The sequence below is a fragment of the Carya illinoinensis genome, chromosome 5 (assembly GCF_018687715.1).
Source record: "Carya illinoinensis cultivar Pawnee chromosome 5, C.illinoinensisPawnee_v1, whole genome shotgun sequence".
Classification (NCBI taxonomy): domain Eukaryota; kingdom Viridiplantae; phylum Streptophyta; class Magnoliopsida; order Fagales; family Juglandaceae; genus Carya; species Carya illinoinensis.
In genome coordinates, this window is record NC_056756.1 from 46,713,575 (window position 1) to 46,737,582 (window position 24,008).

Below are 24,008 nucleotides of genomic sequence, written 5' to 3' on the forward strand. Positions count from 1 at the left end.
AAGGATTTTGAAGGAGAGAGACGATAAAGGGTCTGGGAGCTTTCCTCTCTTTCAAGCTTGGCAGGCATGGCAAGGAAGGCTTCGAGGGATTAAATATAAAAAATAAAAAATAAAGGCAAGAAAAGCAACCAAACAAAAACCACGTGGACAATCCCCCTCTCTCATGTACTCAGAGATTCCCCTCACAAGCAATCAAGCAAGCAGGTGGTGGGAACAAAGAAAGATAGCGATAGAAGAGTAAAGAAAGGTGCAGCGCTGGTAATTGGGGGGTAGGGTTTGATTCTGATTTCTGAGACCTATCCATCGCCCCCTGAAAAACATGGACGATGAAGTTGTTCAGCGGGTTTTCCAAGAAGGAGGCCGGGACTACTTTCAACAACAGCCCTCCACTTCCGCCTCCTCCTCCTCCTCTTCCATCCTTCAATCCCTCCCTCTCCATGTGGTACGCGCGCGCGCACACACTCGTACCCATTTCTTGATTTCTTTTCTTGGATTAGCATTTCTTGAAATTGGGTTTCTTGAAGAGAGATTTTGTGTGGGTTTGAATGCATATTGATGGGGGCTTAGTGGGTAGTTTGATTCTTGATTTACTTATAGAAAAAGTTTGATTCTTGATTCATCTTGTGTGTTAATGTTCCCATTCTGCTGCCTCTAATCTCCATTTGTATGGCGTAGGAAACGATTTCATGTGTGCGCACATTTCATATAGTTTTTCTTCGAGAAGCCTGCTTTATAGCTATTGGTGGAGATAGGATTTGGAGTTTATCATTTATTACGTAATTTCAAGAATTTGTTAATCTGCTTTTGTGATTTCATGAGCATGGCTAATCGTGGGAATGGTTTTTGCACCCATCCATGTGTGTTTATGTTGTGGTATTGGGGTGCTTCGCTGCTTGTTGTTGGCACTGCTTTGTGTTTTGACTTCCTACGTCCATAACTCTGAGCTTTTATGGCACGGGAAATTGGAAAGTAGTATTAACAAGCTAATTTTTTTTGGAATTGGGATGGGAAGTCATATTTCTTAATGATGTCGTTCAGTCAACATTTTAATGGTTTTCTCTATCATTTTTTTGATAGGCCTAACTAATAGATGGTTTGATATGGTGCAGTCATTCGATCATGGCTATTATTTATTAGTAAAATCTATCCAAGAACTGCGAGAGAAAAAAGGTATTGTCACAGTTGGCATTGGTGGTCCAAGCGGTTCTGGTAAAACAAGGTATGGATGTCGTGATCCGTTCATGATTATTAATTTTTATTAAATTTTCTTCATAAATCTTATAGAGTAAAGGTGTTTTCTGTTGGTTTTACATCCTATTGTTCTAATTTGTTTTGTAAATTTAATGGTCCCCGAAGCTTAGCAGAAAAGGTGGCATCTGTTATTGGTTGTACTGTTGTATCCATGGAGAACTATCGTGTTGGAGTTGATGAAGGGAATGATCTGGATTCCATTGATTTTGACACGCTAGTCCGAAATCTTGAGGTCTGCATGTGCTTCTCATTTCTTTATCGTGGGATTCTATTTTTACACATGACATTGGCTTGAATCATGTGAGAGCTCCTTGGAAGCTTTACAAGTTGTGTAGTTTTTTAAAAGGTTTTCAGCATGTGAGTTAAGAGCTTGGAGTTGCTTATTTTCTTTTTTTGTTAGTGAGTTTTAGTTGCATATGGTGGATCTTGAATCCATGATCACACCCTCCACTCTATTTTGTGATACGTAAAGCAATCTTATTAAATGTGCAGAGGAGCTCCATGTACATAGGAAGTATACAAGATAACACACCCTAGTGAATAGAAGAAGTAAAAGAACAAAAGTCCCATGCTCCACCCTCCAGGGGTTGGCTCAAGTGGTAAAGACCTTGGTCTTGGTGGTATGCTTCGTCTACGTCTAGGTTGAACCCTTGGGTGGAAACAATTATTATGGACGCGTTACATGGCTTTTGGGGTTTAATAGGGTAAATACATGTTGCCTTTGCTTGGTCTCCTCGTCATCAGAAAAAAAATTAGCTGGATAAATCATCGGCAAGTTGCCTTTTTACTTCAATAGCTTTTGAAAGAGCAGAGTTTCATTGGCTCAATTGTGCTCAAGAATCAGAAAAAATGAGAAGTTTTATTTCAGACATTGTTCTTCCAAGAGAAACCTGGGCCAATTTGTTGTGCTAAAACCTGATTTGACTATATGTGATTAACTTGAGTCTAAGAAAATAGATTATTGCTTTTGTAAGTCGTGGCAATGAAGAATGCACCTGACTTTTGGTAAGGTTAGTCTTGTCTCCTTGCATTGAGAAACCGAATTCATGTTGATTCTAGGATTTGACAAAAGGCAAAGATACATTGATCCCGGTTTTTGATTATCAACAAAAGAGACGTGTTGGTTCAAAATCAATAAAGAGTGCTTCATCTGAGGTGGTAAGCATGTGTAGTTGCAGTTTCTACGATTTACTCAATTTCCTATTCTGCTGATTAATTTCTTACATTTTTATCTAGGTGATAGTTGATGGGACCTATGCTCTACATGCAAAACTGCGCTCTTGGCTCGATATTCGGGTTGCAGTGGTAATATTATTTGTTTTTGAGGATTTATGGTTTGTACTGGAGAGGCTTTGCAGGGTTATTAATTGTTACTGAAAACGGTGATTGGATGTTTTGAATATATTTTTGGTGTATCAGGTAGGTGGTGTTCATTTCAGCCTTCTTTCTAAAGTTCGATATGATATTGGGGATTCTTGTTCGCTTGATTACCTCATTGACAGTATTTTCCCATTGTTTAGAAAGCACATTGAACCAGACCTTCATCATGCACAGGTTGGTGTTCATATTTTTATCAACTCTGATTTTTCACTTCTAATTCTATTTTTGTTCCATCTATTTTGTAGATTAGAATTAACAACAGCTATGTCTCATCATTTAGAGAGGCAATCTACAAGTTGAAATGCAGACATGAGGTCCGTATATATTTCATTGGCATTGTTAATGTATTTTTGGTCTATATGTACAATTGGACTTGTCCTCAACTATGTTCTTTTTTATTTTATTTTATTTTATTTTAATGATTGGGGTACTTGGTAGTTGCTTTAAACTTTTCACCATATGAAACTTATTAATTGGTTTCACTATTGTATAAAAAATGCAATCAAAGACATTGAAGGAGCACAATAAAACTCTTTTTATTGTGTCTTGTATGGAAATATATGTGGTCTAAGAAACAGCGCGAACTCAAGAGACTTACATGGTCTATGAATTCTGAAGGTAGTTCAAGCCGGGAGAGATCAAAAGGGAAGGGGCTGGCTTTACCCAATAAATGAAACCAAAAATCCTTTCATGGAATGTCCGCGGACTTAATGAGGCTAGTAAGCGACTTCAAGTAAGAAACTTACTGCGGGAGTGGAAGGCGGATATTATTTGTTTACAAGAGACGAAGCTGAAAATTATTTCTACAAAAACAATACGCAGTTTATGGAGCTGTATATACGTAGATTGGGTGTACTTGGCAGCTAATGGGGCCTCAGGAGGAGTGTTGGTGATGTGGGACAAAAGGGTGGTGGAAAAAAGGGAGGAGTTTATAGGTCTCTTCTCAGTAGCATGTTCTTTTAGGAATGTGCTAGATGGTTTCTTGTGGGCCTTTGCAGGGGTCTATGGTCCTAACTCAGACACCGATAGAAAATTACTGTGGGACGAGTTAGTAGGGGTGCATAGCTGGTGGGATCTCCCTTGGTGCATTGGTGGTGATTTCAATGTCACAAGATTCCCAAGTGAGTGTTATGGAAACAGAAGAATGAGGTCCGCTATGGCTGATTTTTCCGAATGCATCTTTGAGCTAAACCTTGTAGACTTACCTCTAGCGGGTGGTTGTGGTATGTGGGCTAACAATCAGACTTGGTCAAGACTTGACAGATTTTTAATCTCCCGGAGTGGGAAATTCATTATCCGGAGGTATGGCAAAAAAGATTAACACGTTTATGCTCGGATCATTGGCCTATTATGTTGGATAGCGGGGGGATTCAAAGAAGGCGTCGGCATTTTAAGTTCGAAAATATGTGGCTGAAATCTGAAGGTTTCGTGGATAGGGTTGGAAGATGGTGGTCATCCTATCAGATACAGGGTACTCCAAGCTACATCTTTGCTGGAAAACTAAAGGTCTTGAAGCAAGACTTAAAACAGTGGAATATGCAATCCTTTGGTAACATCAGGGAACTTATGAAAACCAAGCAAACAGAGATTCAAGAACTTGAAAGGGTTTAGGAATCTAGGCCTTTGAACCAGGAGGAAGTGGCTCAAAAGTTAGTTTTGGTTTCAGATCTCGAGAGGTTCATCCTTATGGAAGAGATCTCATGGAGACAGAAGTCGAGAGCGTTATGGTTGAGAGAAGGTGATCGTAGCACAAAGTTCTTCCATAGAATTGCTAATTCTCACAGGAGATATAATAATATTGAGAAGTTGAATATTGATGGGGTAGAACGTAAGGAAGAGCAAGTGATTAACAATCATGTGGTTGGTTTTTTTGAACAACTTCTTTTCGAGCAGGAGGTTTGGAGGCCTAAGTTAGAGGGGCTGATTTTTGACACCATAGGGACGATGGAGGCAAATCGTTTGGAGAGGTCGTTTGAGGAAGGGGAGGTGTTAGAAGTGGTTAGGAAAATGGCATCAGATAAGGCACCAGGTCTTGATGGTTTCTCTTTGGGATTCTTTCAAACATGCTGGGAGGTACTAAAGGAGGATCTAATGAAGGTGTTCCAGGAGTTCTACTTGTTTGGAAAGTTTGAGAAATGCTTAAACGCCAATTTTCTTGCTTTGATACCAAAAAGAGTGGGGGCGGAGGAGATTAAGGATTTTAGACCCATAAGCTTGGTTAATGGGGTGTACAAGATTCTATCTAAGGTTCTTGCAAATCGTCTTAGCGAGACAGTGGGAAAAATAATCTCAAATCCTCAAAATGCCTTCGTAAAGGATAGGCAGATTTTAGATGCGGTACTCATTGCAAACGAATGTTTGGACAGTAGAATGAAAGCGGGCCTTCCAGCGATTATTTGCAAGTTAGACATGGAGAAGGCATACGACCATGTCAACTGGGATTTTCTCATAGACATTCTGGGAAAGTGCGGCTTTGGAGGGAGATAGTGTTCCTGGATCCGTTGGTGTATCTCTACAGTGAAATTTTCAGTCCTAATAAACGGAAGCCCAACGGGATTCTTCAGTAGCACAAGAGGCCTGAGACAAGGCGATCCATTGTCCCCACTTCTTTTCGTTTTTGTAATGGAAGCCTTGAGTAGAATGATTTCAGTTCTGGTTGCAAATGGGAGGTTGAACGGGTATTCGATCGGTCCCTCGGGAGAGGGTAATATCAGTATTTCTCACTTATTATTTGCAGATGACACCTTGATTTTCTGCGAGGCGGACCAAAGCCAGGTTTGGGTCCTGAAGGTATTACTTCTCTGTTTCGAGGTGGTCTCAGGATTGAAAGTGAATCTGGACAAGTCAGAGATGGTGCCTATCGGAGGCGTTCTGTAGTTAAGACTCTTGGCTAATACTCGGGGATGCAAGATCGCCTCACTCCCTATGACCTATCTAGGCCTTCCATTGGGGGCTCCTTCGAGAGCGGCTGCTATTTGGGACATAGTGATTGAGAAAATAGAGTATCGATTGGTAGGGTGGAAGCATATGTATTTATCTAAAGGGGGTAGAACTACTCTTATCAAGAGTACTTTACCAATCTTCCGACTTACTTCCTGTCCTTATTCCCTATTCCAGCACAGACGGCACTTCGCATTGAAAAGCTTCAAAGGGATTTTTTGTGGGGAGGTATGGGCGAGGAATTCAAGTTTCATCTTGTCAGGTGGGAATAGGTATGTAGGCCTCTGCCAAATGGTGGTCTGGGCATAAGAAATTTGAGACTGTTTAATAGAGCATTACTTGGTAAGTGGTTATGGCGTTACCATAGAGAACCAGAAGCACTTTGGAAGTTGGTGATTGAGAGTAAATACGGAGGTTCATGGGGTGGATGGTGTACTAAGGAAGTAAGAGGGGTGTACGGTGTGGGGTTGTGGAAACATATCAGGCAAGGTTGGGGGGTTTTCTCTCGGCACACTAGTCTTCGTTTAGGAGAAGGGAATAGAATCAAGTTCTGGCACGACACATGGTACGGTAATTGTGCACTTAAGGAACTATTCCCGACACTGTTCAGGGTGGCAAGTGCCAGAGAGGCCTCGGTGGCTGAGGTCATGGTGGTAGTAGGGAATCAAATCCAATGGAACATCAATTTCAGCAGGGCAACGCAAGATTGGGAGTTGGACAGCTTTGAAGCCTTTCTAAGTTTGTTATACTCAATCAAACCAAGCAACCAGCCCTTAGACGTATTGTGGTGGATACCTTCAAACAAAGGTATGTTCACGGTACGTGAGTTCTATAAGTCCTTGACACAAACGCATCACCCCCAGTTCCCATGGAAAAGACTGTGGAAACACAAAGCTCCCCTCAAAGCGGCCTTCTTTGTATGGTCAGCTGCTCTGGGGAAGATTCTCACAACCGATAATCTGAGAAAACGAAGGGTGATCATTGTAGATTGGTGCTGTATGTGTAGGAACGGGGGCGAATCGGTGGGGCATCTACTACTACACTGCGAGGTAGCTAGAGGGTTGTGGAACGAGGTATTTAGATGCTTAGACTTGGGCTGGGTTATGCCGGAGACAGTAGTGGCAACACTAGCTAGCTGGACTGACATAAGGGGTAACAACCAGATAAAGGCCTTATGGAAGATGATTCCGATTTGTATCATGTGGTGCTTATGGCAGGAGCGCAATGCACGGACGTTCGAGGACAAAGAGAGATCGATGGAGGAACTTAAAGCTTTCTTTTTTAGAACTCTTTGTACTTGGGCCATTGCTGTTAATTTTAATGGCCAATATTTGCATGATTTCCTTATTTCCCTTATTCCTACATAGTTAGGACATTCTTTGTACTGAACGAGGCCTTGCCAATTCTTTTATTAACATACTTCTTACTTTTCTCAAAAAAAAAAAAATATATGTGGTCTAAGGCCAGGTGCATGAAATATTTCTTGCTTGTAGTGCCTGATTTATAGTTTTGCCAGGTCCATGTCTGTTTATGCTTCCCAACCATTTTATGATAATATTAGTTGCATAAATGATAAACAACACATGGCTTCTATTGATAAACCATTTCCTCTCTATGAAATTATTAATTCATTATAAGGTAATATTTATCAGCCACATGCTTTCAACATATTTTATGTTTTATGATAGTCTCCAGATGGACATGCTGCATATGCATTTCAAGGAAATGACCCACAAACAGACAAGTGAGTATATCCTGATGCTTAATGATTTCAGCAGATTCTTGTTTCTAGCTCTGACCATTTCCTATCATATTATTAATCTAAGAATCAGTTCTGTTCTTTTTGTTTCTAGAGCCATGTTTGGTACTGAGTGTGCTAGAAACTTTACTCTGGTTTCAGTTTTATTGAGATGTACCTTAGACCTCCTTCGGCAAGTGAGGAAGCACGGATAAATGATTGGATTAAGGTGCGACAATCTGGTATTAGATATTATCTATCACTTGGTGACCAAAGGATTGTTGACAAAATATACATCATCAGGCCTAAAGCTGAATTTGAGGTAAGGAATTTGCACCACTGTGATCTATGACAATGGCATACAAAAATAGGTTAGCTGTTATTATAACCAAGGAAACCTGTTTAAGGCTTAGCTTTTACTTACTACTTCATCTGTAGCATTAAGTATTATTATGAGTCTATATGGACGATGTACTATATCCTGATGCTTAATGATTTTAGATGGTTTTCATGACTTCTCTCATCTTCAATGCTGGAACAGGTTGGTCGGATGACTTTAGGTGGGTTGCTGGCTTTGGGGTACACTGTGGTAGTCAGTTATAAAAGAGCATCTACATCAGTCAATAATGGCAATCTTTCCCTGTCACTTGAAACCATTGATACTCTTGGTGAGACATTCATGGTGCTGAGGGGCACGGATAGGAAAGTATGTAACTTCTTTATAGATTTATTTTATCATTTGTTTCAAAATCCCTTCACCCCTCCCTCCTCTCATAAGTCAAGGGTTCCCAAATATTTCATGTTAGGTATACAATCATCATTTCATGCATATGCTTTATTTTGTATCTATAGTGATGCATAAATAGTTTAGGTAGTTTTCTTCCTTCTCAAAATTTATTCTATCACCTTGTTTTTACTTGCTCAAAATAGTAAGATTTGTTGAATTCTTGGAGTCTGTTATGTGGAGAAGAGAGAAGTATTGTAAGACACGTAGGCTTTTATTTATTTATTATTATTATTATTATTATTATTATTATTATTATTATTATTATTTATACGGCAATGCTGTTCTAGAAAGGAGGAAAAAAAAAAAAAAAAAGATGTGGGTATCTGCATCCTGTTTGAATAGCTTGGCTTCTGCAGGTAGAATGACCGAGAGCTATGTTAGTGATCTGGTAATGGATGGAGCTAGCAATTATACCTGGACAGACTTAATTTTTATCTGATTAACATTTTATAGTGATAGGAGAAGGTGCCATCATAGGCAGCAAGGCCATCCACTATCTTACCATCATTTTTTGTTTATTTTCTTTGGAGGACCAATCATTTATTTTTTACTTTGTTTTTGATATTTTGTATCCACCAGAAAATAGGGAGCAAAAGAGCTTGGTTAATAGGAGGATGATGCGAAATGAAAAGACAAGTGACTGCTTGAGTTTTTATCCAGGAAGTGAAAATGACCTTCAGACTTTGGAACCTTGAATTTCATGTTTGAGCTCATACAATCATACACTAGTGAATGCACTTAAATTTCAGTCACTCCTGTGGTTCATACAGCAATTGTATGTTCACAAGGACCTAGAAAACCTTGTCCCCCCTGCCTTTTATCTGCCAAGAGAAGGACCTTGAGTTTCTTAACATGCAAAACAAGGTCAAGAAATTTCATTTTTAGTTTCTCGATTTAATTCTTGTAATATGTGGACTCAAGTTAATATCTGAGCTTTAACAGTGGGTTTTTTTGGTATCATGTATTTTATATGGTTAAAATGCTGTTGGTGAATGCAAGGGTCGATTGATCTGTGTTCTTAATCTTGTCCTATTGATGATGTGCATCAGGATTCAGTTTAAGTTTGCGTACCTACGTGATATACTCCAATTTACTAAGTTTTGTCTTCATTTTTCTCTTTGAAAAGTTGACTACAAGTTATAATATCTTTACCTCTATGTCCTCGGACAGTAAAATCCTTGTTTGCCATTCTTGGTGAATGGCATGGTGCTTTGTTAATTTTCCAACAATATTCCTCTGTTTGACAGTGATTTGTGCATGTTGCATGCCATTTATGGAGTTCTAAGATGTTCTTCTTTATTATGTCCAACTGCAATTTATAGTTTGTCGTGGTTTCTTTAATAGACTGTGGGAGAGGAAGCGTTGAGAATGGCCATCAATGGACCTTGGATCACCAAATCATATTTGGAATTGATTCTTGATAGAAAAGGTTGGGAGCTGGGCTTTATTTTTTTTCCTATTTTTGTCTTGATGTTTCATATCTTCTATTCCCCCCTTTCTACTCCTTTTGGTCCATGTTGGATTTCCTCCCTTTTTGCTTCACTCCTTTTTATTGGTCTGGACAAGATGTAGCGCTCTCACATCCCTTAAAATCCACGGAAACTGAATTGACTCCCAGTTCTTTTATTGGTGCCAAGATATTTACTTGTTAAAGAAGCTGGCGCAAGCCTTTTTTTTTGGCTTTTCAGATTCTTTGTAATATCTGCTTTGCCCTTAGAGATGATCACATCTTCTGTACTTGGTGGCTGAGTTCCTTTTCTGTTTGGTCTGATTTTTGTTACTCTTCCCAAAATTTTACTTCATGTGCAGGTGTACCTCGCCTTAATTCACCACCACCTTTGTTTAATACATCTCCAACTAGTAATCAAGAAAGGGTGATTGTAACTCCCAGGCCAATTCGTGTTACTTCTTCAAACCTTGCCACTCGCATTGAGGATCTATCTCAACCATGGACTCGATCACCAACTAAATCTAAAATGGAACCTGTAGTAGCAGCATGGCATTTCATCTCATTAGATCCTTCCCATTCTGATCGCTCAGTTGTTGGTATGTTTCCTTCACATAGGGAATATATTCGTGAACTTTTTACTGTTTCTATCCAGTGATCTTTCGTGGATCTGCTGTCATGAAATGTTTTGTTATAGACTACTCTTAAATAAAAAAAGAAATGTTATGTTATAGACTTCTCTCATGAAGCAACCACAGATCCTGCCTCTTTCAGGGATACCATAAAGCTCGCTCCAATGCCAGATTCATATGACTTGGATAGAGGATTGCTTCTTTCTGTTCAAGCAATCCAGGTATGGAGTGTGATAAACAGATGGGAAATTTTTTTGGTGACTTATTGCTTCTTGTTTAAGAAGCTTATAACTACATTTAGTTGTATCCAAACTTTACACTTACTACTATAAGAAAACTAGTATCCAAACTTCACACTTGTTTTTTAAAAATCTGTCAGGCTTTGTTGGAGAATAAAGGTCTCCCAGTTATAGTTGGAATTGGTAATGAGTTGGCTTAATCTTTCTTTTCCCCCCCTTCCCCTCTTGATTAAGTTACTTTTCAAGGTGGCTCAACTTGTTTCAGCTCTGAGATGTTTTTTTACTGTGTCTTTGCCATTGTCAATGTTGCAGGTGGTCCAAGTGGGTCTGGGAAGACTAGTTTGGCTCATAAAATGGCAAACATTGTTGGCTGTGAAGTAGTTTCCCTTGAAAGCTATTATAAATCTGAACAAGTGAAGGATTTTAAGTATGATGACTTCAGCTCTCTTGACTTATCTTTACTTTCAAAGGTAAGGCGTCAGTTTCATTCATCAAGCTGTTTTAACTTAAAACAATTAGATTGGAAGCAGTTTTGCCCAACTGAGATCTGGCTAAATAAATATGTTAAAAAATATTAGATGATAGCAGGTTTTATAGTCAAGTTTGTGACACTTGTGTGACTGTCTATCTATTTGTGGCTGGCCTTATTATCATCAATCTATTGTAGGGCAAGAGCCTTTCTTATTTCTAGCCCCTGAAATTGATTGTGCTTTGTTCACTCATTCTGTTGTGCTAACGTTCAAAAAATCAGAGAAAGCTAGATAAAGTCACGCTATTAAGTGCTGCTATCTATGTGTAAAGGGAGTTTAATATGCTTTTTCTGTTCTGCCACCGAAGTTTCTCTCCAAATACGCCACTCGACACATAAAGGAGCTAGCCTTCAAACTTCCAAAATATTATGAGGCCCCGTCCTCTCCAACCCACCAACAACTCTCTCGCTGTTCTAGGCATAACCCAATCAACACCAAACTACTTGTAGAGCAAACTCCATGACTCTCTTGCTACTTCACAATGCATAAGAAGATGATTGATGGACTCCCCACTTTTCATATACATACAACACCAATCCACTACAATGAGGTTGAATTTATTTGGGGCTTTTGCTTAGGAGACTATCCTTAGGTGGAAGACCACGGGCACATTGGTGGGGCTTCTTGTGGATTCACAATCGGTGCTTATGCTTTGAAAAGGGAAGCTATCGCACCTTTTTTGGTCACTGGCTTTTTGCCACTTTTATGAACTGGCCTGGGGTTTTGTTGTAGCTTTGGATAAGTGGTTTAAGGCTTGCTTCTCAAAGTTGCCATAGCTTCTCATATTAATGAATTTCTTGGAATCCTGAATTGCCCTTAGTCCACACAAAAGATCAGGATAATGACCAGATATAAACCTCAGATCTTCCATTTTCTCCTATCGCAAGATTAAACTTTATTTTTTAATATCCTTGGGTGTCCGGGCCAGCTTGTGCGCACCTCGACTAATCCCACAGGGTCCTAAAGTTAACGGCCAGGTAAATCTCCAGTGGCCCTAAGGGGACTCGATCTAGTGACCATTGAAGAGCAAACCCAAGGCCTGACCAATTGAGCTACCTCTCAAGGTTGCAAGATTAAGCTTTTTGATCTTTACTTTCTATATTTAGGTGTATCTGATGTATACTTCTCATGTACTTGGATAGTATCTTTTGGCTCTTTAATAAAGGCTATATTATTAAAAGTTTGCCTTTTCCAACACCAACCACTTGACTGTAGAAGCAGTTTTCTAGTAGCTTCCTGAACAACAACCTCTTATAGCAGCTTTCTGAAAGTTACAACAACAGCTTTCAAGAAGCTATATAACTTCTTTATTTTTTTTTTCTTTTTCGCTATTTGGTCAGTATCAGTCTATGATGTTGTGGTCCTAACGTTGTATCTGATGTTACATGTGTTTTTTTTACTCCATTTTATTATCCCATATTCACACTGTATTTTCATTTATTTCTTTTTTTTTTTTATTAAAAAAATTTGGTAGCAATAAATAATTTGTTCTGTAGTTTTCTAAATCATTGAAGATTTATTTGATAAATCCTTGACTTCTGCAAGTTGAAATATCAACCATTTATGCCTATTCGCTTCTTTATTCCTTGTATTAGCATCCTTATTCTTATGATTCACTGGCGCAGAATATTGGTGATATAAGAAATGGTCGAAGAACAAAAGTGCCCACATTTGACTTGGAGACTGGTGCTCGGAGTGGCTTCAAAGAACTTGAAGTTTCTGAAGATTGTGGAGTGGTATCTAATCAAACCTGTTTTGGATTCCTCATATCAATTACTTCTCTGGATTTATTACTCATAAAAAAAAAAAATTACTTCTCTGGATTTATGTTTCATTTAACATGTAATATTGTAAGAGAGAGGCTGATAGTTGGCAGTTCATTCCTTGAGTTGGCATCTATACACATATGTTTAATATTTTATAATGGGAATCAGTTCATGAGGAGCCTAAGGCTCCCTCTCTTAGCTATGGAGATGATAAGATAGAAGAAACCAAAGGAAGGGTGCAAGTTTCTATTCCATGGTTTTCAACATTAAGACGAGGAGGGGAGAACTGAGGCTGGAGGAGCACCTAGGTCTTTGCTGGTTCTTGATCATAAAGAGAAACGTAGATAACTGAGGAAGGAAGAAGGAAGGTAGAAAGGAAAGGTGGCCAGGGGAAATCGATAGAATGTAGAAGTAACTGGGATATTTTGGGGACATTGGTGCACCTTCTAGATTCAAAGTACCAAATGGCCCTCCGAAAGGTCGTTTTAAATTTTAATCTGCAAAATATTGTTCACTAATGGTCCTATCAGATACCTCCTAAGGATTTGTGAAGTTTGGTTTCTAGTTGCTACCAAATTTTATGCTTATGCATAAGCATATAGGAAGAATCTTTCTTAAGACGTGAGGAAGGCATGCCATGTCCCTAAGAAAGGTGGTTGGCTTTGTACTTTTCAGTTGTCAGTATTGGTAGGCGGTTGCCTAAGGCCTCCGATATAACAAAAGGCCTCATTTTTGTATTATGTTTAAAAATAATTAATTATGTAATGAAGAAGAGAGAAGATGATCATTATGACCATAAACATGATTTTTTATATTATGTATAAATCTATTTTATGTGATATAAATGTTGAAAGCAATGCTAAAAAGTATATTTCTCTCTCACATGAAGTTTAGACATAGGAGTTTTAACTCTTCACTTTTCTGTGAGACTCCTAGTTTTCTTTTATCATTTATACTCTTTATCTCTCTTTCTTTTTACTACTTGTAAAAAAAAAAAAAAAATCTCTCTTTCTTTTTACTGCATCATAAGTATTAATACTTTCTATGGTAATTTTTATGGTTCTGCACAATACCATTAATTTTAGTCGGTTACGATTCCAAGTTTTGATCGCTTATCATAAGTCACTAGATATATTATTCTAAGCTTTATTTTTAGATTATTTTCCAAATGCATGGTTGTTTGTTTTAACCTTATTGTTGTATTTGAACAGATCATTTTTGAAGGGGTTTATGCTTTGCATCCTGATATTCGAAAATCACTCGACCTGTGGATTGCTGTTGTAAGGATGACTTCCTATTCAATCTTTGGAGCTTTAATTTTTCATGTCATCTTAATCTATTTCTTTATGTTCTAAAGTCATTTGATGAGAAAATCAGCTAACTCCTATATCTGGAAAAACAGGTTGGCGGTGTTCATTCACATTTGATTTCTCGAGTTCAAAGGGATAAAAGTAGAGTTGGGTGTTTTATGTCCCAAAATGAGATCATGATGGCAGTGTTTCCAATGTTCCAGCAGTACATTGAACCACATCTCGTTCATGCACATGTTAGTAGACTTGGAACCATATGGAATGTGTGTGTTTGTTTCCTTCTTGTATCATTTGTAAGTATAGCGAGTAGTTCAATGATTGCCAAGGTTTTAGATTGTTCTAGCATTTATTTGAGTCTGCTTATTTAGTATTTAAAGCTTCTTTACAATAAAATACACTACTTATATCGTATCTTATAAGATATTCATAAGGACAATACCTGCTGTGGAGGCAGTATCTTACCTTGAGAAATTGTCGTTCAGAATGGTTGTATCTTCTCTCAAAAACTTCTTTTTTTGTTTCTTTTGGGAAAATATTTTTCGAGCTAGATGTTACTGCATCAAGTTAGTCATTATTTTATACTAAGTTGTTACTTGTAAGAGCTAACATTTTTGGTGCTACATCATGTTGCAGGTCAAAATTCGAAATGACTTTGATCCTGTCCTTTCCCCCGAGAGCTCGTTGTTTGTGTTGAAGAGTAATAAGCAAGTAAGCATATCTTTTGTGTAGTGTTGTTCAGGGTAGCTTGACCTCTTGCAATATATATTCCCTGACAGACTTCTATATTCCCAAACAAAAACAGGTTCCTTATCAAGATATTTTGAAAATTCTTGATCCAGAGAAGTTTTGCAGTTCTGTCCAGAATTTTATTGACATATATTTGAGGCTTCCTGGAATTCCCACTAATGGGCAGTTGACAGAGAGTGACTGCATACGCGTCAGAATATGTGAGGGCAGATTTGCATTGCTGATTCGGGAGGTTTGTGGTGAAATGGCTTTATCCTTTTTAATAACTTTGCCTGAAACTGTAGATGCTCATTTTGTTGCTTATGAATTGAATTTGTTAGCCAATAAGAGAAGGGAACTTCATCATTCAACCCAAAGTGGATTTTGATATCAGCATCAGTACAGTTTCTGGTCTTATTAACCTTGGGTAAGCCACATGCGTAAGTTTATGCAATTTCCCCTAATTGTTGAGTATTTGGGCTATTCTCAGTTCACTACAGAGATTTCATGCATTTTTTGAAAGATGTGTGGTCGTTGATGATGTTATTAGTTTCTTGGTGTGTCAAAAGTAAGGCAGCAATTAATTGGGATGAATATGCGCATGATGTTTCTTGTAGTATCCTTTTTTTTTATAAGGAAACAATTGTATCAATATAATAGGCATAGCCCTTGTACACAAGATTGTATACAAGAGAAAAACCTATTTAAGAAGGAGAAAAGGAAACAAGAAGATCATGCAGGTCTAGACCATTAAAGTCTATAGCTATGGCCCATATAAATAACGTTCTAACCAAAAAAGATCTAAGATCCTCCAAAGATCGCTAATTGTCTTCGAACGTCTCATCATTTTGCTCTTGCCATAAGCTCCATAGAATGCAAATAGGGATCATCTTCCACACGGCTTTGGTTTGTGGAATGCCATCTAGATTTGTCTAACAGGCCAAAAGCACCTCCACTGTGGCGGGCATAACCCACGCTACCTCTAGTTTGCTGAACACCTCAACCCATAACACTCTAGCAATATCACAATGCAATAGAAGATGATCTACAGTTTCACCGCTCTTCTTGCACATGCAGCACCAGTCTACTATGGTCACCTCACGTCTTTGCAAATTATCTGTCGTCAATATTATTCCCAATGAAGCTTTCCATGCAAAGAAAGTCGCTTTGGGAGGCGCCTTATTATGCCAGATCCTCTTCCATGGAAACTGAGTGTTCTACACCTGTGTGAGAGACTTGTAGAACGATCGAACCGAGAATGTGCCTTTACTTGCTGGTACCCACCACAACTTATCATTTCCTTTGATGCTTGGTCTCACAGAATACAAAAGTCGAAAGAATTCATCAAAACTACCAACCTCTTGGTCTTGAGCCGCCCTGCTAAAGATTATGTTCCACTTTATTTGATCCCCAGCTATCACCATAAGATTAGCCACTAAAGCTTCTTTCTCACATACCATTTTGAATACTGAAGGAAATAAATCTTTTGAGTGTATTATTACCACACCAGATGTCGCTGCAGAATTTTATTCTAGAACCATCTCCCAACACCAATCTAGTGTGACGAGAGAAACACCTCCCATCCCTGACTAATATGCTTCCACATCCATACTCTGTGAGGCCCATTTACCTCTCTACTGCTCCAACCCCCCCACCCACTTCCATATTTATGATCAATCACCAACTTCCATAGAGCATCCGGTTCTATGTTATAACGCCTCAACCATTTCCCAAGTAATGCCCTATTGTCTTGAGATTTCTAATACCCAACCCTCCTATGGGAAGTGGGGAACAAACCTTAGTCCATTTGACTTGCTAGAATTTAAAGTCATCTCCCATGCCACTCCAAAGGAAGTCCTTGAACAGTTTCTCAATCTGGCTCGCCACACATTCTGGAATTGGGAATAGAGATAAAAAGTTTGTTGGTAGATTAGAGAGAGTACTTTTGATTAAGGTGATCCTGCCCCCTTTCGACATATACAGTCTCTTCCAACCAGCCAGTCTACGCTCGATCTTCTCTATCACTGTATCCCATATTGTTACCGTCCTTGAGGCAGCCCCCTACGGTAGACCCAAGTAATTTATAGGTAAGGCAGCCACTTTGCATCCTAGAGTGTTAGCTAGTTGTCTGTTATTACGAACGTTATCAATTGGCACCAATTCAGATTTTTGGAAGTTTACTTTCAAACCTGATGCTGCTTCAAAACAAAGTAGGACTACCCTCAGTGCCCGCAATTGGATTTGTTTAGTCTCATAGAATATAAGCGTGTCATCTGCAAACCAATGCCGAAGTAATTCTGCTCAATAGCTCCATAACAATAACAAAGAAGAGTGGAGACAGTGGATCCCCTTGTCTCAGACCTCACGAATTGTTGAAAAAGCCAATTGGACTACCATTTACCAACACAGAGAATCTCGCTGTTGAAATGCACAATCTAATCCTCGAACACCATCTCTCCCCAAAACCACACCTCCCAAGCAAGTAGATTAGGAAATCCCAATTAACATGATCATATGTATTCTCCATATCTAACTTACATAGGATCCCTGATTTACTAGAATTTTTCGTGCTATCTAAACACTCATTGGCAATGAGGACTGAATGAAGGATTTGCCTTCCTCGTACAAATGCATTTAGGGGTTTTGTTATAATCTTCCCCAAGACCTCCTCTAGCTGGTTCACAAGCACCTTAGAGATAATCTTATACAATCCACTTATAAGACTAATGGGCCGAAAATCTTTGACATCTGATGCTCCAATCTTCTTAGGAATTAAAGCTATAAATGTGGCGTTGAGGCTTTTTTCAAACTTGCCCGCCATGAATAGCTCCTGAAACACCATTAAGTTCCCTTTCACCACTTCCCAACAAGTTTGGAAGAAACCCATAGAAAATCCATTGGCCCCGGTACTTTGTCTTTGGCCATTTTCCTCACCACATCATGAATCTCCATCTCCTCGGAGGGCCTCTCCAACCTCGAGGAATCTTGTGGGTCTATAGAATCAAAAGCTAGACCATCAAGCTTGGGCCGCCAGCCCATTTGTTCTGTAAGCAAATGTTCAAAAAAATCAGCAACATGATCTCTAATTACAGGGGCCTTAGTACATGCTGCACCCTCTATATCCTAGGTGTATGAGGTTGGGATTAGAGGCCCAGCACACTTGTGAAGCTAGGAGAGATGCAAAATATCTTTTCAACCAAGTGCAATGAGAGTGAAGATTACCTGTATAGAGCGATGAGGTAATTATGGAATGAATTGTCTTCATTTAGGACTTAGTGTAAACCTGGTCCTTTACACCCCGCCATCAAAAGCTAATACATCTGCTTTACTCTGATGAATAAGATGGGCTTACCCACAATGAATTAATTCTACAAAAATATACAAGCTAAAATATCTGAATTGAAAAAAAATACAAGGGTGTTTGCCCACCCCAAGGGGTGCTTCTATGGCCGCACCTATAGGGTGGCCGGACCACCCTTATGGCAGGACTAGTTTTTTTGAAAATAATCCTGTGTGGTGTACCCTTTTTTGAAAAATAGTGGAATCCTTATGTAACAAGAGACTTCTTATCAAAACAAACTTACAAATTGACGTGTCTCAATGTGAGACGTCAGATTTGCTATACAATAAAAGGAGCTTTACAATTTGACGTATCACATCAGTTTGTAAATTTATTTATATGGGATTTCTTTGTAGACCAAGCATTTTTCATGTGACAATATATGTTCACATCTTGACAGTATATGCTCTCTTATAGAATGTGAAAGATCTACTTTCATTTAAGTTTAACCCAATCTTGACTAAATGTGGCTAGTGCTTTCTAGGTCGTTACATATATAGTATTGGAGTCACCTAGTAAGACTAGTCGTGATAGTGAAGCAGTGTGGGATATGGCCTTGATGAAGGCGTCAGTAATTTAAGAGGGGGAGCTTGTATCATTGGGAATATGAATAACCTGTGTCGAGTAGGTTAATTATAAATGTCGTCACGGGTGTCAAGTCCCACATTGGTTACTTATTAGGTGAAACTAGGGTTTATAAGTGATTCTAGGGAAATCTTGAATTGATTAGCCTTTATAAGGTTATAGCATGGATGTCGCTAGTGTTTTCCTTGGGTCGTTACAATATGGTGAGGGCCACCTAGGAAAGGAATATTTGAAGTAAAGTCATTTTTCTATGTGTTGTGTGCCCATGTTAGAGACCATTTCCCATGAAATTTTATTTGAAGCGTAAAGCCCCCCTAGAGTGAACTTCTTCACTTGGACTGCAGCTTTATGAAAGATTATTATTAGGAAATTGTTTTTTCAATACTTAATTGGTCGGTTGTAATTGATTTCAATGGAATGAGGTTTCATGAATTTCTTGAATCACTGAACTAGCACGCTCAGGTGGTCTTGTATGTCCTGTATACTTGGGCTTATGACTAAGCTTACGATTAATAAAATCTTGTTTACCAATAAAAAAAAGATTATTATTATTTTTTTTTAATCTTTTTTTTTTTTTTTTATAAGTAAATTATTAAAGATTATTGCCCTGGATATCATGAGGAAGCGGGGCATCATAATGATTAATTGGTTTTTCATGTGCAAGAAGAAGGGGGGAAATTGGATCACCTTCTCTTGGGTTGCGAAGTTGCTAGCACCTTATGGGATTTTGGTTTGGCCTATTTGGGATAGATCGAATTATGCCTGCTTGGATGCTGAATCTTTGAACATGTTGGAAAGTACAGTTTGGTGGCCATCAGTACACTTTATTGTGGAGGATGATCCTCTGAAATGATTATGTACCTAGATGGGGAAGTTGTTTCATAAGATTGTCCTAGACAATGCTAGATGAATGTTGGTAAATATTATATTCTCAATATCTTAGATTTATGAGGTTAAAAGCTGCCACTGCCATCATGGTGTCCCAGCTTTTGTTGAGAGTTGTTGACAAAGAGCTCATAAGAGCATCGTTAAGGAGACAAGGATTAGGACTATCCACTCCATCGTATGTTGTACCAGATGCTTACTTGTATGCCTTGTAAAGCCTACTAGACACCTAAATATACTCAACTTGTGTGGCAGAGAGTAACATGAATGTAGCCCTCCAGAGTTTGACTAACACTAACACCCAGTTGCAGGTTATGAACTTTCCCTGGCATTCCATTAGTGTGAAGCCCAGATCTTAAACCTCACTACGGAAAGAATTAAACTCTGTAAGCTTTTCAATTCCTAGGTTCTCCCACTTTAGAAAACACAACCTGTGCAATTTATTTTTTTTGACTTAGTGCACTATAAGGCACTGGTGCATTCAATGCATCATGGGCGTTGACGGGTGCTAGGGATTTGAACAGGGGACTTTCTGATGCTTACTAAGTCTTGCAGTGAATGGAATAAGTATGGTAGAGGTGAATAAGTATAATTAAGGTGCAATGAGTGTCAAGTCTCACATTGATTTGTTACTATGCAGAATTGGGCTTTATGCCGATTCTAGTGAGCTCTAATTGTAATCTTTGACTCGTGTTTTTGGAGTATAAACATAGATGTGGCTTGGGTTTTTCTTGTGTCGTTACGGTAGGTGTTTTTGAACTTCTTTGCTTGCTTCGTATTTGACAAAAGCTCCACCTGGTAGAACTCTTTGTACTGAGCATTCAGCTTGAACATAATTTAAAGCATTGTAATAGTTCACGAGTAGAAAGGGTTGAAAAACTAGTCAAGGGGAGTTCAAGGATGTCTGTGCATGCTACATTAGGACAAGTTTGACAAGATTCCCCCTCGCCCCCGGCACGAGACGAGTTAAAAATCAACTCTCAGGTTTATTTTGTTTTTATGATCCACCTTCTGTATGGATATGGAAATCAGTTCTTTTATGGTGAGTTAAAAGAAGGTCATTTTTTTACCGCACATCATGAAAACATGCCTGTGATCTTTTGTTAAAGAAGTAATTTCATTCCATGATTTTTCTGACTAGTTATTACCATTTAGATGCTCTCTTCTTTTCCATGCCTTAAGGAGATAATAGATTCACGTACTTGTCTGTTGTTCTCTCTCTCTCTCTCTCTCTCTCTCTCTCTCTCTCTCTCTTTTCATGGCTGGTACTGTTTCAATGTCAGGTATCAAGCTGTAGCTTATATAGAAGCATCTGCATTCATTTATCAAGATGGAAAGGTCAGTTCAAGTTGTAGGAAGTTACTTTTTTGTGAAATGCATGTTTCTGGGGTGAAGTTCACTTGTGAAGCAATTAGGTTGAATTTCTTTCGAGTTTTTTTTCCATTCCTGATTTTACTGGTGGGATTTCATTCAATCCAAAATTTCTTTTTCAATGTGTTACATCTTAATTTCTTGTGGTTCTGAAATTTTTTTAATGTAGCTTAATTACCTATAAAAAAGAGCTAGAGAAAACAATTTCATACCGTTAATGTTCTGGATGGCTACTGGTTTGTGACACAGGAAACTTTGTGATCAAATATCACACATCATGTACCTGCCCTTGCCCGGTGTGGAAATTTGTGGTTGCTTACATGTGGTGTGTGCATGCATTGACTAGTACCTATAACGACATAGATATCGCTTGCTCTTTATTTTAAGTGTTTTCAGCTTTGAAAGAGGTCAGAAGGACAGTTTTAAGTAGGTTTCTATTGCTTATACTTACCAAAGACTCGCTGATTGCAATGATCTTGAGACTATATGATCTGCATTATTAATTATCAAAAAATAAGTTCTACAATTATTGTAGTTGAGACTTCTGCGTTCAATTTGAAGGTTTAAACTTAAAAGGTTCATGAATTGTGCAATGATTTGCTCTCTATTTTTAAGTCAAGACTGGACCTCAGCCTATTATTGTTGCCATTTGCAGTAATGGAAGTGTGTTTCATTTTCTGTGGCACTAACGAGATCACTTAATTCTCAAGATAAAAAGGGTTTACAATGGGTTCCTTCCAGATAATGTTACACAGTTTTACTAGACACTTGATATATGATGGCACTTAGGAGATGTTTGAGGAATGAGATGAGATGAGATGAGAAGAGAAATCAATGAATAGTAGTGAAATAAGTAGTTTGTGAATAGTAGTGAAATGACTTGAGTTAAGATGTTTTATTGGGTTTTGCGCAAAGAGAGAAAAAAAAGTTGAATAAAAATATTATAAAGTTAAAATATTGTTAGAATATAATATTTTAATATAATTTTTATTTTGGAATTTGAAAACGTTATATGGTTTTTTTGTGTTTTGTTTGGAAGTTTGGGTAAGTTGTAATGATTAGTTAATGATTAGATGAAAAAGTTGAATATTTGGAATTGAAAAGTGTTTGCGTTTGAGTGATGTTTGAGAAAGAAATGATAAGAAGCTTTGAGATGAGATGGTTTGTGTTCCTAAACAAGCCCTTGATCTTCCTAAATGTGCTATGGTGTTCAACATTCAATAACATAATACTTTTCTTCTACATTCACTGTTTGACCCTACTTAATGGCATAGAATTTCATCTACACTTAATATATGATCCACCAATTCTTGATGCTTGAACAACTTACCTTCCTTACTCTGATTCACTGTTTGACCGTACTGAATGGCATGGAATTTCTAATTTAGTGTATATCTCTTCCTTTTCAGAGAAGGTTCTTCCAATATACAGGAACTTCAATATGTAATGTGAAATAAAGTTATACTTACATGAATTTATGAGTGGCCTAATTATTATTATTATTTTTTTGACAAGTAAAAATTTACTAATATTAAAAGAAGAATAGGTATTGCTCAAGTACATACTTATGTCTATTCCCTGAATTGAATCTGATTCATTCCTCCTGCTCTTGATGAGCTGATAATGGCAAAGCGTGATGTTTTCTACTATTATAAGATGTTTTTTCCCAGTTCTCTCTTGATATGTTAAAAGTTCGTCCTTCATTCCTTTTTCCTTTTTAATCATCTCTGAACTGATAATGTCTATCTTGGTTGTCTTTTATAGATCCTGATTGAGGTTGATCATCTACAAGATGCTCCTAGTCCTTACCTACAAATTAAAGGTGTTAATAAAGAGGCTGTAGCTGCTGCTGGTTCTATGCTTGAACTGGATGGCTCATATACTACGAAGGTCTTGCCCCTACCACTTGAACAACATAGAATGTTTGTGTGCTTAGGTAGCAAGCTGCATGCCAGTAAATAAATCACCACCAGAACCAAATTGCATTATAATTCTGTCAGAATTTATTGATGCTTTTTGTATTTGTAGAGTTATCTTCAAATAATTTTGGAGAGATTACCAGCAATCGAAAGAAGTTCCAGTGGAATTAACCCTCAGCAAGCTGCAAGGCTGCAGGAACTCGTGGAATTTATTCAATCTCAGGTATCTTAGCGATGAGTAAATACGGATGATTGCCATTTGCTTCCAAAATTTAAACAACAGATAATATTCTTGGTTTAAATTTTAGGACCATGTCAAATACTATCTGCATAGCTTTTTCTGTGGACTCTGTACCGTTGCAGATTATGATCCCCAGATGCTGCAGAAATCTCCAAAACTAGTGGAAGTTCTCTTTCCTCCCTAATGGCCCAGGGCCCCAACATACACAGCCCCCACCCAACCCCAACCCACACTAACACTTCATCCCTATTTGCGTTAAGTGCAGATGCCATATTTGCTACATCTCTAATTGTTGGTTGAAATACTGTGGTGGACCAACAGGGTAGCAGTTCTGCTTCAGAATCCTCACCATGTCGGGAGGTATCTCCAATAGATGGGATTATCGAAGACATGCAATCCAGGATTAAAAGGCTTGAACGGTGGCACACCATCAATACGGTAAGTGCAACACCTTTTCTCATATTGTCTACTTCTCTAAATAATTTTATTGCTTTTTTCCGATTATATTCCCTGCTGAATATCGTTTTGCAGGTGCTTTGGACCTTCCTGATGTCTGCCCTTGTCGGTTATTCACTTTACCAAAGGAAGCGCCAATAATGGCGTTTTTAACTTTGAAGATAGTTTACACATTCTATCATAGTTCATTTCTCCATACGGTCTTGAAAAGAGCCTTAATCTCCTTCCATAGGTGCTAATTAATTTATGGAATCATTGAGTTCTCAAAGAATCTTCCCAAATTTAAATCCCTTTACATTTGGTGTTGCATTTTAAAGCCTACTGTATAGTTACTCCCTTCACGGAATTAAATCTATTTAAAGGAAATGAGAATTAAGTGAAGAATGTAGAGCAAACATTGAGCTTTTCTTTGCTTCCTTTTCTTGGTTGGGGGAGGGGGATGAGATAAATTACTGGTACCATTTT

General features: G+C 38.2%; 1 protein-coding gene across 13 annotated transcripts; it reads left to right on the forward strand.

Moving 5' to 3' along the window:
• LOC122308997 lies at positions 1–23,938 on the forward strand. Of its 13 annotated transcripts, none has more exons than XM_043122311.1 (26): positions 3–442; positions 1,078–1,219; positions 1,357–1,483; positions 2,311–2,409; positions 2,488–2,556; positions 2,671–2,805; positions 2,877–2,945; positions 7,260–7,315; positions 7,472–7,631; positions 7,851–8,015; positions 9,441–9,525; positions 9,906–10,142; positions 10,302–10,396; positions 10,555–10,597; positions 10,727–10,884; positions 12,570–12,680; positions 13,922–13,990; positions 14,113–14,313; positions 14,654–14,728; positions 14,823–14,999; positions 15,088–15,173; positions 20,840–20,894; positions 22,692–22,817; positions 22,956–23,069; positions 23,409–23,525; positions 23,619–23,938. In XM_043122311.1, exons 2-26 carry the CDS (start codon positions 1,101–1,103, stop codon positions 23,682–23,684), a joined length of 2,814 nt encoding a protein of 937 aa, XP_042978245.1. In that variant the 5' UTR covers positions 3–442; positions 1,078–1,100; the 3' UTR covers positions 23,685–23,938. The 13 variants fall into 13 exon arrangements, 11 of the variants coding, with proteins under 11 accessions (XP_042978244.1, XP_042978245.1, XP_042978239.1 ...); XM_043122305.1 differs by having other exon boundaries at positions 1,110–1,219; XM_043122306.1 differs by having other exon boundaries at positions 1,110–1,219; positions 2,311–2,406.
• The last annotated feature ends 70 nt before the right edge of the window (positions 23,939–24,008 follow it).